General features: G+C 42.0%; 2 protein-coding genes across 3 annotated transcripts in view; both read left to right on the forward strand.

The window, feature by feature from the left end:
* Positions 1-1,112: 1,112 nt before the first annotated feature.
* LOC144463584 (uncharacterized) lies at positions 1,113-7,318 on the forward strand. The gene is made up of 5 exons (XM_078168350.1): positions 1,113-1,232; positions 3,813-3,919; positions 4,220-4,327; positions 4,968-5,111; positions 6,666-7,318. Exons 2-5 carry the CDS (start codon positions 3,843-3,845, stop codon positions 6,754-6,756), a joined length of 420 nt encoding a protein of 139 aa, XP_078024476.1. The 5' UTR covers positions 1,113-1,232; positions 3,813-3,842; the 3' UTR covers positions 6,757-7,318.
* A 3,346-nt stretch (positions 7,319-10,664) lies between these two features.
* The window catches only part of cdhr5b (cadherin-related family member 5b), a 42,202-nt gene continuing 37,771 nt past the window's right edge, over positions 10,665-15,095 (forward strand). For both annotated transcript variants that reach the window (XM_033634595.2, XM_078167620.1), the window contains exon 1: positions 10,665-10,822. In XM_033634595.2, coding sequence (XP_033490486.2) covers positions 10,732-10,822 — 91 coding nt within the window. In that variant the 5' untranslated portion in view covers positions 10,665-10,731. The remainder of the gene's footprint in view (positions 10,823-15,095) is intronic.

Genomic DNA, 15,095 nt, shown 5'->3' on the forward strand with positions numbered 1-15,095 from the left:
CTCTTATTACAGAAGGATTGGCAAGATATTCTTGAGCTGCAAAACATCTCTTGCTTTCCATCGGCCATCTTGGTGTTGAAAGATTTGTGTTGCACTGAAAACACCTGGCCAGTGGGTGGCATGATGCACACGGGTCATGTGACTTAAAGGGATAGTGCGCCCAAAAATGAAAATTCAGCCATTATCTACTCACCCATATGCCGAGGGAGGCTCAGGTGAAGTTAAGAGTCCTCACATCACTTGCGGAGATCCAAGGGGAGAGGAGGTAGCAACACAACTCCACCTAATGGAGGCTGATGGCGCCCCAAATTCAAACGTCCAAAAACACATAATTGAAACCACAAAATATCTCCATACTGCTCGTCCATAGTGATCCAAGTGTCCTGAAGCCCCGACATAAAAAGTTGTTTGGAAAAACCTCATTTGAACTCTGTTTTTAGCCTCATTGTAGCCTGTAGCTCTGACTGCCTCTCTGTGCACCGCGCTCACGTGTTAGCACTTGCACAAGACCGTGAGACATGGGCACCGCCTTCATGTGTGTTCACCCAGGTCATCAGAAGTACAGGTGACTATTTGTATTTTCGGGCTCGAGTCAGAGAGCATTTGATCTTATTGTTTTTATAAATGATCTTAACCGTAGTGGAAGAAGTACTCAGATCCTTTAGGTAAGTAAAAGTACCAACACAACACTGTAAAAATACTCCACTAAGATTAAAAGTCCTGCACTTAAAATCCTACTTAACTACAGGCACAACACTATTTTCAGTAAAATATACTTAAAGTATCAAAAGTAAAACTACAGGTTATTGAGAAGTGTCTCCTGTGACTCATGTTTGACGTGATTGAATTATGTCAGGGATTATTTTCTCGTGAGCAGAGTAAACAGAAGATGGCAGCAATAAAGAGATGGAGACGTGTGTGTGGATCGATACTCTGCATCGATGTGAGGATGATTTGATGTGAACAAACAGCAGGCAGCTCTCACAGGTGATTAGAGCTCATTAAGGAAGTCACATCCAATAATTTCATTAAGATTTCAGGAAGCAAACAAACTGGAAATCTGGTTCCTAACTCGCCGTGTTGACTCGATAAATAACCAGAGCAATAAAATCAGAGGGAATCTGTCAGAGGGTCGATAGCAGAGGGGGAACAAAAGGAGGCAGCTCGGACCCAGACGCTCAGTCAGCAGGTCTGATCTGGTCTGATCTGGTCTCTGAGCAGCAGCTGTCCAGGTGAGTCTCCTCGTTCGTCCACCACAGACGCAGTTTGGTCATTTTAATGCCGTTTTCACCACCTTTTAGTAGTTACAGCCGTCACCTCCTCTCAGAAACAAACCTTTAGACGTGTTTGAAACTGGACCAACATGAAGGTTTCATTTCAGTCTTCTAGTTTTTTAATTCATTCACCTGTGATGCAGTTTGTCTGTCGGTGTGTTTGTGCATTTTATTTTTATAAACTTTCAGATTGACTTTGAAACTATGTTTATTAATGTTAGAAATGTTCTGATTGTGTTGGTGAGGTTTGGAAATAGAAGTGAGGATTTGTTTTTTAAATTCAGATTCCTAGAATAGCAAAGACATGACCTGCCGCTCAGCCTCAGATTGACTCACTCTGACATCCTGTTGCTAACCAGTCTCACTAATCTTGCCTAAATCTAACCAACCCAAGGAAGGAAGGCAACAAGTACTAGCCAATCAGAGGGAGCAGGATGAGTCACGCCTTCACTCTCCCAGGAGACATAAATTTGCTTCGAATATGCAAAAATGCAAAAGTACACTCTGTAGTTTGAGCTGAATATGAGCTTTGAAATTCAGGTTTAATTACATACAAACTAATTACGTTTTGACAGCTATTTTAGATTTAGTCTTAGTCGAGATTAAAATGTTTATTAGTTTGTCACATTTTAGTCTTTTTTTCCTTCATAGTTTTAGTCAACGAAAAGTCATGACATTTTAGTCAGTATTTTTCTTTCTTTTTTTTGTAAATCTTATTCATGTCTCAGAAACTAGACTCAAGGTGACAGGTTATATAAAACAATGTGTGTGTCATGCCTCCAGCAGTGTGTGACAGGTTTAAGGGCTGATTTACGAGCACACACTTACTGATCATCATTTGAAAAGCTCAACATCTCTCTATTTATGCTCTCAACAAATAACTAATGTGAGCCAACTAGGATTTGTCCCCAGGTTCATTGTAAACTCTGACTTATCCATGTGACTGTTAAGAAGCAGAAACATAACTTGTTTCTTCATGTGCAACATGTTAGTCTGGAGGTTTAAACTGGTGTCCTCTCACAGAGTTGGTGATTCAAACTAAACTTTCATCTCTGTCAGAGAAACTGATCTGAGTTCAGACTGTTTACTTACAGCACAGCTACACTCACAGATAACTGAGCCTCCTACCTGCCTGTCAAACACCATCAACCCACAAACCTTCCTGAGGGAGTCCTGCAGGGATCAGGTGTGAAGTCTGGCGGCCGGTTGCTCCGCTGGGTCCATGTCATTGGTCCAACATCCCATTAGTCCGACAGTTGGCGGTACTGAACGGCTCCCGGCGGGCGTATTTCTACCTTGATGGTGCGACGCGACCGGCTCTGGGTCAGCTGGGAAAGGCTTGAGGCGAAGCAGGCTCACGGCTTATGTGTTTGTCACTTTCTTTTTCATTTTAACCCACACCATGAGCTTTTCCTGACCCTAACCAAGTGGTTTTTGTGCCTAAACCTAACCAGACCTTAACCACAGGGCATCATGATGATTTCAGAACGGACCTCGGAACAATGGGTTTAATATGGTCGGACCAATGGGCTGTCGGACCAATGGGCAGTTCCCACTCCGCTGCCGTCCAGCAGCTAACAAGTGGAGCTAGCTGCTAACAGCCACCGCTACAAATCCATTCAGCAGCTCCACCATCCACAGTCAGACACGCACGGCTCATTATTTACTGCTGAATTACAGCTCACAACTCGCACCAACGACTGACGCTGCTACGCTCTGACTGTTTTGCTGGCTACTGAAACTTTTGGTGCAGACTATTTACTGGAGTTTAACAGCCTGTCGCTCATGCAGCATTTGAAGATAATCACAAGCACGTCTGTTCTTAGTTTTTAATGTCTGATAGTCCATCTCGAACATTTTTGTCTCATCAACGAAAATGAAACACAGATTTTGTCTTAGTCGTTAATATCACAATCTTTTTTTAGCTCGTTGTCATCTTGTTTTCATGGAAGTATTTTAACCATGAATGTTTTTTGGCTGATGTGAAGCATCTATAATTGTTCACTTTGAATGCCAAGTCTAATATATCAGAATTCTGCGATTGTAATTATGACTTGCATGTTGCAGTGATCAGTCAGAAACTTGGATATGACATAAACATGGCAGAGGTGCATTGATTGTAGCTGCTTCGCCGACACTCAATAGTCAGAACTTGTCAACCCCAGGAGGAGTAGCTAATGCTTCTGCTGATGCGAATGAAGATCCAAATAAATAAAGAAAGAAAGAATAGGCTGCATAAAAATGACAGGTGTAGCCACCATAATGTCACCCACTGGTTTGTCCACTCCTGTCTTAGCTGTCACCATCGGTCGAGAGGGTGGAGCTGGCTCACAGACTGTGGTGACACCCTGCAGACAGTCCGTCACTCAAAGCCTCCATCCCCTTTATTATTTGTAACTTTAAGCCTCTGTTGCAAACTGTCATCTAAAGAATCTGATTTTAAGCTGCAGCATTAAGATTAAACAGACCCAGAACAATCGGACATTAAAGGACACATTTGTCTGTTGGAGGTTTTCAAAAATCAATTTGTCTCCTCAGGCAATCATCATCCTCATCTTCATCATCCTCATGATGCCATCCATCAGTGTGACTCAAGTGTTTCTGCTGCTGGCCCTCCTCCACCTCGCCACATCACTTCCTGTCAGGTACAAACAGTTCTCACAGACGCTGCTGGAAAACTACAAACCAGTCAAACATCCCTCCCTGACTCTTCTAAACACGACAACACATGATCATGACAACACATGATCATGACAACAGAGTGATCTGAGTTTAAACACCAACAGCTGGATTAAAAACATGAGGAAAGATGTTTTCCTCTGTGTGTTCTCAACTACAGAGAAATCCTTCTTATTCTCTTTTGGGGAAAGCAGAGTCTGTTCGTGTTCTGATGTTGTTCTTTGTGTTTGTTTTGATTGTTGCGTCTTCCTGTCATGTGACCTCAGGGATGAAGATGAGGTGGAGAGTTTCCTGCCTCAGATCAGGCACCTGAACGCACCGTGGTCTCTGTCAGGGCTGAGCTCTGCAGACGCTCTGCTCGAGGCCAGACTCGGGTGAGATTACCGACAAAACATTGAAACCTTTTAGTGGATAAAATTAATCTGTATTTCCCTGTGAAGTCTGTAGCTCTGACGGCAACACATGCTGCACACTCAAGCTTTAAATTGTCATTTAAAGCAGCTAGAACTGATATTTTTAATTGATAACAATGTCTGAAATGAAAGGACATGGGTTCCATTTCAACACATATTAATTAAGTGGAGGACTGGGGGTCCCCAAACACTTCATTTCCTGCACTCTGGTGACTTTATGCACTAATATATGGCAGAAATATCTTTTTTATGTAAAGGAAACCATAAATTCAGGCAGCAGGTGATGATTAAAAAATAAATTATAAAATGGAAGTGAAGAAAAACCCTGTACGTGTGGACTAGGCCTTACAAAGAATAAATGTATATCTACTCCATCTTTCAGTGCTACATACAGAATATTCTGATCATATTGTTGCAGCTCTTTATTTCATGTAATATTCTGTTCATGGTTTGTTCAAGTCTAGTAGGGGACGTTTATTGTCCTGTAGTGATAATTAAAAAAAAAAAACGAACATAAACACGTTAAGTCAAAACCACAAAACCATCCAAAGTGTGAAAGTGCATCAAAAATGATTTGGTTATTGATGTGATTGTGTTTCAGGCAGCTGCTGTCTGCAGGACTGGACCGCAGGAGGCAGCTGGGAGACATTGAGTTCTCCAACAGATACGCAGAGTTCCTGAGATCTAAAGCCAAACACAGCTCCATCTGCGCCTTCCTGCACCGCATGCAGGGCGTCAGGAAGAGGTGTGACACCTCAGACACATCAGACACATTAAAACAACAGTAATACCTTAGAACAACAATCTGCCCTCGAGCTGCTCTGCTGAAGTTAGACGACTGATAAAACTGCCAAGTAGAGTTGATTTCAAATAGTCAGTGTTCAGCACAGAAAGTGAGTGAGTGCAGAGTGGTGACATGACATGACTGAATGCAGTGAAAATGTACATTAAACTATAAAGACGTAAAATAAACGTGGAGGAAGTGTTGAGTTGCATCAACAGCAAATACAACAGGAGCAGATCAGAAAACAGGGAGGCTTCTTACTAAGATGTGATGAAATGTATTTATAAAACAGGAGAAATGTCTGAGAATATAAGTTTCAAATAAAGGTCTGGTTCTCTCTTAACGTAGTCGCCAGAATAAACGTTGGCAAATCACACAGATACGTTACATCTGTACATTATTAAGTAGTGGATAAGTTGAAACTTTGGATTTTTATTTATGTAGTTTTCCCATCAGTGAAGCCTCAACGCTCTTATCATCCCCTTTGTCATGATTAACACCAAAAAAAAAATCCACCGGACCACATGATAAAGTTTAACAGTTTCCTTCAATACACAAAAAACTGTACAGAAACAAGTGTCCAGTACCAAAACCAAAATTATTCAAAAAGGAGAAATAAAGAAGGGAGAGGAGACAAAAGAGAAAAGAGGTAAAAAAAAAACTGTGTGGCTCCTCTCTCCACTCGTCTGGCTGCAATTCATCCTCCCAAATCCAAAAACTACCCCTACTGGTGAGAGTGTAAAGAAGGGGCAATTAAACATACGATGCAACAATTCTAATACTGTTATCTTAAAAGTGACTGCATTTAGGCTCTGTGGTTAATATGTGGTTATGTTTAGGCACCAAAAACTCTTAATTATGGTTCAGAAAAGATCTTGTGTGGGCTTTAAAAAACCCACTTTTGGTGTCACAGTCATGGCTGGAGAAGTCGTCGATGTCCAGGTAAAAAACAGTTGCTTTTCATGGCACTTACCCCGCTGGTAGAACAGCACTGGATCACCAAAAGTAAATAATTAAAACAAGTTTTCTGACTAAGAAGCCGCTGCAACTGCAGCAATGACTCACTAAAAACAACTGGTTTTGTTGTTTGTTGGTGTTGATTAATCGTGTGCAGCTTGGCAGGCGTTTCGCCTACGTGACAAGCCACCCACCATCACCTCCACTTCCTGATGACAAAGTCAGCTCATACAACACGTCACTTTAGAAACTTTGATATGACACATATGAAACGTACAAATGTAACATGTTCGTTGTTTGCAGAAACGTATAATGTCAGCACTGTCTTCTTGTGACTGGGCTGTTTCTGTGTAGGTGCAGTCTGTGAGAGCTCACAACACTTTTTCAGAACTGATATTAAACATTTTTCCAGTGGTCAGCTTCCAAATGAAAGTTTGCTGATCTAACCACATGGCAACAAGATTAAGATAAAAAATAAGAAACACATAATAGAAATACCTTCTTCCTCTTCCTCTTCCTCTTCAGCAGTGTTTAACTGTTGCTGTGTTTTGTCCGCAGCGGTGTGGGAGGAGACACGGAGAGGGTGAACCTGCTGCTGAAACAGTACATGTGTCCGTCCGTCTACAACAACTGGCCGACCGACCTGTAGAAGACAAAGAAGAAGAGAGATTAAAGCTGTTGTTGATGTTCTGAATGAAGCTCTGTATATGCAGCTGCAATTAATATGGAAACAGATGTCTTTGTTATTACAATACGTTTTAGGAAGTGCTTTACGTGTGTTTGGTGACTGTGTGGAGCATTTCACTTTTACTCTGAAATAATAAGGCCTGTTAAATTACAGTTACTGACGTTGATATCTTAAATGATACAAACAAATCTAACTGGTTCTGGTTTTTTATTTTTTCATGCTGAACCGCTGGTGCAAAAAGAAAAAAATGATAACAGGCAGCAACAAAGAAAACAATAGCATATTGTGCACACTTTATTGGTCTATAAAATAATGCGTCACAATCACAAAACTGATAAATGCTGTTCTCTGATTAAACAGAATAATAAACCAACCAGTGTAACCTACAAACTAAAATGTAGGCCGATGTTCTGTTCTGACTCCTCTCCCATTCTCAGCGTATTCTCTTCCCCTCCTTTCTTTTTGAAATAGTCACACACTAATTGTTATAATCATCTTCTAAATGAACTGTAAATATTGTTTAAGGATCCCAGAGAACAGCAACAAGCAGCCCTTCACTCCTCCTCTCCTCCTCTGCGCCCTCTACACAGCACAGCCCCAAACTGCATGTCATTTTTGTTCAAATTGATTATCAGAGATCAGGTGTAGGACACGTAAACATTATTTCAAAATGAGTTTTAGCTTAAAAAGACACATGGAAGTGGAAAAGCAATTCAGCGCCTGCTTTCACACCAGGCTATCTCACTGGTTGTTAAGCTTAACAGTGGATTATTGCTAAATTAGTCTGGCTGTATGAGATATTTTAATAGTGGTTTAATTCCATATCAGTGACAAACAATGCTGGTGTTTAGGGTGAACACTGTCGATACCTGGCTGTTGATGAAGGCAGGTCAGGGAGATGTGGATGACGCTCAAGGGAAGTTGAGGGCACGACTTTAATGCCTTAAAAACTAAAATATAAAAGTATTAAAAGAAGCAGAAACATGTCTTGCACAAAGGGCACTTGTCTAGAGCAGCGTGAGCACCACCTCAGGTCTCTGTGCACGTGTCTGCATCCAGGTCATCGTACATCTAGAAGTGCTGAGTGAAGGGCTGCTGGACTCACTTTAGATTCTCTTTTAGCCTCCTGAGACCCCGCGTCCTCATGAGGTCATAACATTCTGGGTTTGCTGCTCCTTATACTTCATCCTGCTTCACTCAGACCTGTTGTGCTTGTTTGTGGACAATTTTTGTGCCATCCAGTGATGGTAAAGGCACAATACACTACAAAGCCTTCAGGAAGCCAACTCTGCCTTTCATCAGCAGCGTCACAGGTGGAGCCTCGCCTGCACTCAGAGAATCTGAATGACACAGGTCTAAACATTACACTACTGATAAAATTACCCAGATGATCAGCACTGCTTCCGCATCACTGGGCCATATGGATCAAATTTTAACAAGTCATTTCACAGGGGTTTTGACTCTCAGAAAAATGTATCTACTGATTTACAGACATCTCTCTTCCAATGTAAGTCTATGGGGAAAAGTGTTTTGGGCATCACGTGACGGACTCAGAAGTTCCAGTGTTTGGCCGCTGTGAAAACTGGCCTCAGATCCTGATACACTTCTGGAGGAGTTGCCTGTTCTATGGGAGGTTTTTACCAGGAGCTGAGTTGTCCACAGAGGTCTCCTCCTGTCCAAAACAAACAATTTAAAGCAGTGGAAAAAATTTGAATAAAGCAGTTTAAAACAAAACAAAAATCTGTGTTATTTGTGCGCTCTGGCTGCAGAGAGACTGCTAACTATTAGCCTGGAAATCCAGACCCAAATCTAGAAAGATTTAGGGTCTGGCCATGAGTAATGCAAATGGTCCAACTCGAGGGGCGGCACCAAGCATTCATTTGAAAATATCACTGCACGCAATTGGATAACACTACGACCAATCAGAACAATACACAGGGTGACGTATCCAGAGCTTAGCTACCAGCGGAGCTAACTGGTAGATTAGACTCTTGCCGTATCCGGTCGGCAAAACAGCAAAACGTCCTTCTTGCAAAGGAAAGATTCGAGCGCCGTCTTCTGTTCCTCTTTTAGAGAAAAAGCCAAGTCTAACTCGTTCATTGTAGCGGCCAAAGCCGTTTCAAACAACTGGTGCTCATCTGTAGCCATCTTGCAATGTTTACTGACTGATTCTGGACTTCGTTGTCGCAGCGCTGTCGTCATCTGTTTAGCTCACCTCTGGCCCGCCTATATCAGATACACTGATGTGATTGGTGCAGCTCGGCTCCAACGGCATTGGTAATGAGCATCATTACTGACTGCCAGAGTGACTCGCTGAGCAAATTCAAATTGTGCTCTCGCGAGAACACTGGATTTCCAGGGTAGCTAACTATGGTGGCTGACCTGAAATTTGAATGACCCTATCTAGCCCTTTCACATATAGATAGATAGCCTTTATTGTCCCATGGGGAGATTTGTTTTCACAATCTGTCACATTTGGATACACAAAACACCGCAGACATATATAGTGTACACTGCAGTGGACAGTTATTCAAGACATTTTCTGGGTTTTGATGCTGTAGCTGCATTAAGGTCACTAAAGTGGACTCTAGTGTGTCATCCCATACACTGCCACCCACTGGCCAGGTGTTGTCAGTGCAACTCAAATCTCTTAAACCAAGATGGCCGACGGAAAGCAAGAGATGTGCTCAAGAATATCTTACCAGTCCTTCTGTAACAGGAGACCCTGGCAGGTAAATAACATCTGGTGACAACAAGTAAAATCTAAGGAGCAGTACTGTTGTTAAATTTTCCAAATATTGATTATATGATGTGAGGTAATTACAATTAATCATCTCACTAAGCTGGGCATCATGCAGCACTGGCTATAGTTCAGCTACAGTTAACACTATCACTGCAACTGTGTTGTTCTTGAAAATACGTCTTCATCTGCAGTGACTTTAGGCTGTGAATCAATTTATTTATATTATTAGACAATGATTTACAGTTTTTGTAACAGCTCTAACTGCCTCTCTGTGCACTGCACTGGCGTGTGTGCACTTGCACAGGCTACAATGAGGCTAAAAACAGAGTTCAAATGACGTTTTTCCAAACAACTTTTTATGTCGGGGCTTCAGGACACTTGGATCACTACGGACGAGCAGTATAGAGATATTTTGTGGTTTCAATTATGTGTTTTTGGACGTTTGAATCTGGGGCGCCGTCAGCCTCCATTAGGTGGAGTTGTGTTGCTACCTCCTCTCCCCTTGGATCTCTGCAAGTGATGTGAGGACTCTGAAACTTCACCTGAGCCTCCCTCGACATATGGGTGACTAGATAATGGCTGAATTTTCATTTTTGGGTGCACTATCCCTTTAAGTGAAGGGTCTGAACAATTCTTCCATCGCTGAGAGGTCACAGTGTCACCACACGTCATAGTTTGAGAGGAGCAAGTCAACATTTTGGTTATGTTAAAGCAGTTCTAGTAGGAGTAACAGCAGCTGTTTGGATATCTGAATTTTGGATAGTTAAAACCATGGAAGTCAAACTTACCTTTAATACATCCGTGATGTCTGTTTTTTCTGTATTGATGTGTAATGTTTGTTTCATCATTGTTGTCAACCATAAATGGAAACTAGGACGCACAATCTCTTGATAAAGGCAGAGATTACAGAGGACATTTATAAATGAAGACATTAATTAAAAGACAACTTAATTAAAGCTACCATTATTTTTTTCTACTTCTGTGTACATGTAAACATTAAACCTCGATGTGCCACGAGTCAAACCAACCAAATAAAACACAATTTGTCAAAAAGAGATTTTGTATGACTTCCCAGCAAACAGACGCGTGTTATGTTTTTATGACAGGGAAAAGTCCACTGCGGTCATAAAGCCGAGCAGATAAGCCGAGGACAGAGACAGAGGAGGCTCAGTTCTGTCAGGACAGACGGAAACATGGACGGGATTCAGACATACTTCACCGTGAGGACGTTCTTCAGCTTTCTCCTTCTGATTCTGCTTCAAATGTCCACTGATGCCCAGGACAGTGAGTACTGAAATCTGCTGGTTCACCTGAGGCTCCTTTGTTTTATCTGTGACTGCAGGTGTCACCTTAGAGATGCTAACAACAGAGTGTGATACAGACAGACCAGATCTAACTACGCACTACTCTGTGTGAATTTAGATAGATAATGTACATGTGGAATACAATCGGAGGATGAGCTCAGGTGACTGAAACAGGACGTTGTTTGATATTAAACTGTGCAGTGGACAGTTTGTGTGTGGAGGCCAGAGAGCTGAAGGGTGGAGACATTTATAAGAAGCACTGACACTCAGTTTAGGACTGTAATTATTCAGGGTATCGACTGTAACCGTAGACTGTAACAAGAATTGACGTAGGCAGTCTGTCACTCAAAGCAGCATCGCTCTTAACTATGTGTAACTTTAAGCCTTCATAAAATGTAACAGGTGAGTTATATAAAAATCCACCTCCTGTACGGTCATGAGACCAAAACTGTTTTTTGTACTAAACTGTAAACATGTTTATTTCTGCTATGAAATAAAGGTGGACTTTTTAATTTGGGGCTCTGTGGAGATTGACTTGCTCTTGGAGCCAGCCTCTAGTGGCTGTCAGAGGAATTGCAGTTTTTGGCACTTAAGCATCAGGCTGCTTTCACACCTGCCCCGTTTGGTTCAGTTCAATCAAACTCAAGTTCATTTGCCCCCTCAGTGCGGTTCGTTTGGGCAGGTGTGAACACAGCAATCACACTCAGATGTGCACCAAAACAACTGGACCGAGACCTTCTTGAAGAGGTGGTCTCAGTCCAGTTCCAAAGGAACTCTGGTGCGGTTGGTTTGTGGTGAGAACGTGTTCTGACCTGGATGTGAAGCAACTGCAGTCACATGACACATTGTTTGGGTTAAACATGAGCATGTTACAGTCCTGGAGGATTATTAATGTGCACCTCCTCCTGTACTGCCTTAATATGCACATTCAGCACATCCAATGCATCAAAACATTGTTTTCTAGTTGGAGCCGCGCCTCGTTTTCAAACTGTATGGTTTGACTAAAATGAACAATGACAGCAATATAGTCCACGATGAGCAGCGCTAAAATCAACCTGCGTAGTTGTCCCTCCATTGTGACATTAGAAAGTGTCACATTTATCTTGCAAGTGTACTCTTCTTCAACGTTTGCTTTACTTCCTGGATTTTTCCCACATGGAAATTCTGACCAATCAAGAGCAGCTTTCTCACACAAGGCATTTGATCTGGTCCTCTTGTAAATGCTGCCGTGAGAACATGAACCAACTCTAGGCAATTATACAACTTTGGAACAACATGAGTCCCTGATTCAGACCAAAGGAGACCACTCTAGGGCTGAGAGCACCTTTAGTTTAATTTTTGAGCCCTGGAGACGGCTGCTTGTGCAGCCCAGTCACCAGAAATAATGGTGGTGTTGTACATGTCTGCAAACCAAATATATGTTATATTTGCACATTATCATGTAGTGGATACATTTCGACAACGCAGTGGCTTAACATGTGGTTGGGTTTAGGCAGGCCAGTTTTTAGGATATATAGACAGGTAGACAACATTTTCCAAAGTGGGCACTTGGGAAGTATTAAATCACAAGACCAAATCATGACTACAAAAATACTACTTTAATCAAATATTGGTCAGATTGTGTGCAGAACTGAAATAGTGTAAAGACTACATGGCTTTCAGCTCTCAGTTTCCCAGTTACACCCAATTTATGCAATTGCAGGACTGTTTAGAGACCTCAGCATGCAGAAAAATAATTTGAAAAAAGGCAATGTTCCTTTTTCCTTCGCCAAAATTTTGAGTAACTTCAGAGTGTTATTTGGCCCCCTTTCTGACAAGGTCTCTTAACATGGTTCACACCACTGGACGCCTCAGGTCCTCTAGTTTAATATCTGTAGCTTTACCTCACTGTAGCTTTAAAACTGAGCCGTTACAGCAGGTTTTATTTGCTAACATTACTCTGCCTCACTTCTCACCACCAGCTTGACCTGTCATACCTGCTGCTTCTTCACATTGAAATGTGTTTTAATTATAAAATTTAATTCATTTATCATATATCATCATTCATCCAGTAAATTGATTGCTGTACTGGATCCAAATTAAGTGTCAACCATAGACCTGTTCATGGCCCCCACCATTGGCCTTAACCTGGGATCATCTGTACCCTTTGACCCCACCACCCAACTGCGGGCGGGCCATGGTTCAGAAAAGATAATGTTTTAATACACCCAGTTTTTGGGGCACAAATCAATGCTGAAACTAGATCTGTATAAATGACATGTGGCAGGACAGGACCATGGTTAGGATGGGTGTGACTTTCATGCATGTGACCCACAGTGGGAGATTTAAAAAGCAGCTAATAGCAGTTGGGGGCTAACTCAAAAAAGAACAACAACAGCCACAACCAGCCTGTTTCAGCAGGCAAAACATCAGCTAGACATTAAATAACATGCGGCCAAAAAAGCATTTGAAATAGGTTTTTAAAGATTGGTAGGATGTTTTGTGTTTTTTTTTTTAATCTTCTCTGTGGAGTCCTGCTTGAGTCCGGCTTTATAAACCTGCCCCACACCAGCAGGGCTCAGTCCCTGCACTGAACTTTCAGTTATCTCTTCATCATTTCAGGGTTAAAACGTTACTGAAAGGCATGTGATCTGCCCCACAGGTGGATCAAATATGATCCGATGTAGCAGTGCAGAGAGAGCTGTGGGGATAGACAACAGCCTAAACTACTCAATAGAAACTAAAAATAAATCCATTGAACACCTTCAGATTGTGGTCGCAGATGCTCCCTCCATGTTTCAGTGAATTATGTAACTTGTTCTTCCTCCTGCTCAGACCAGCTTATCAGCAAAGGGTTGACCTCAGACCTCTATAAAATCCTTCATATTTTACCACAGCTGAAAACTCCTTTATTCAGATCTTCCCAAACACAGAGATTTAATAATAACTCATCTTGTGTGTGGAGCTGTTTCTACTGAGATCATTTGCAGAATAGTGGCCGACTAGAAAACATCTTTCTTATTACTTTGTTTTGACACTGACAGACTGTTTAAGACCTTTTTCATAAATACAATACTAACATTGTGTTTATTGACTTGTTTATGTCAGGTGGACTTCATAACTTAAACACTGCTTTTCAAGCATGCAGAGGAGAAGCAGAGCCGTCACGTTTACGTGCGTGACTTTGCCGTTAATTACTGTTTGTCTATGTTGTAGTTTGCAGAACTGCAACTGGCAGCGGCCTTGTGTCAATGTACACTGAACAATATATAAAAGCTTTTGGGGTTTTTTATCTAAGACTTTTCTTGTGTGCACACACACACAAAATATTTTCTGTTTTGTGCCGTCTTATAAATTTTGTGCACAAATGTGTTAAACATCTCTCAGTGAGCTCTTTGTCTTTTCCAAGATAATCCATCCACCTGACAGGTGTGGCATATCAAGATGCTGATTAACCAGCATCGTTACCACACAGGTGTGTCTGGGATGGTCACAATAAAAGGCCAAATGTGAAGTTTTATCTTGAAATCAAGACATTTATTAGACACTCTGGATGCCCACTTTGGATTTCACATGACTAAGGCTACAGATATGCGTTTCTCAGTCACACATCTGTGATGAGAACACCTCTCTAAAGTGCCAGACAACACTGATGGTGAGAAGAATAACAAGCGTGCAGATGAGCTTCCCTGAGACAGTTTCTGATGGGTTGTGCACAGATTCTTTGGTTGTGAAAACCAGTTTTTGCATCAGCTGTTCAGGTGGCTGCTGGTGTGGTTATACATGGTCTGCAGTCATGAGGATGGTTGGGTGTAGTGCCAAATTCACAGGGACACTGGAGATGGGGCGACCTCTAGCTCAACTGTTGGTGCATGTGTCCCATGTGACTGAGTCCTTGGTAGCAGTAGGAATATGACTGCGTGTCATCCCCTTTGGCTGCATGTGGTTAGCACTGTTGCCTCACAGACAGAGTTCAGGGTTCAAACCCGCTGGTCAGCTCAGGTCCTGCTCTGTATAGGTTGCATGTTTTCTTTGGGTTCCTCCTAGCCTGGAAATCCAGACCCAAATCTAGAAAGATCTGGCTATGAGTAATGAAAATGGCCCAACTCAAGGGGCGGCACCAAGCATGCATTTGAAAATATCACTGCACACAATTGGATAACACTACGACCAGAACAATACTTAGCGCTTAGCTACCAGCGGAGCTAACTGGTAGATTAGACTCTTGCCGTATCCGGTCAGCAAAACAGCAAAAATGTCCTTCTTGCAAAGGA

The sequence above is a fragment of the Epinephelus lanceolatus genome, chromosome 5 (assembly GCF_041903045.1).
Source record: "Epinephelus lanceolatus isolate andai-2023 chromosome 5, ASM4190304v1, whole genome shotgun sequence".
Classification (NCBI taxonomy): domain Eukaryota; kingdom Metazoa; phylum Chordata; class Actinopteri; order Perciformes; family Serranidae; genus Epinephelus; species Epinephelus lanceolatus.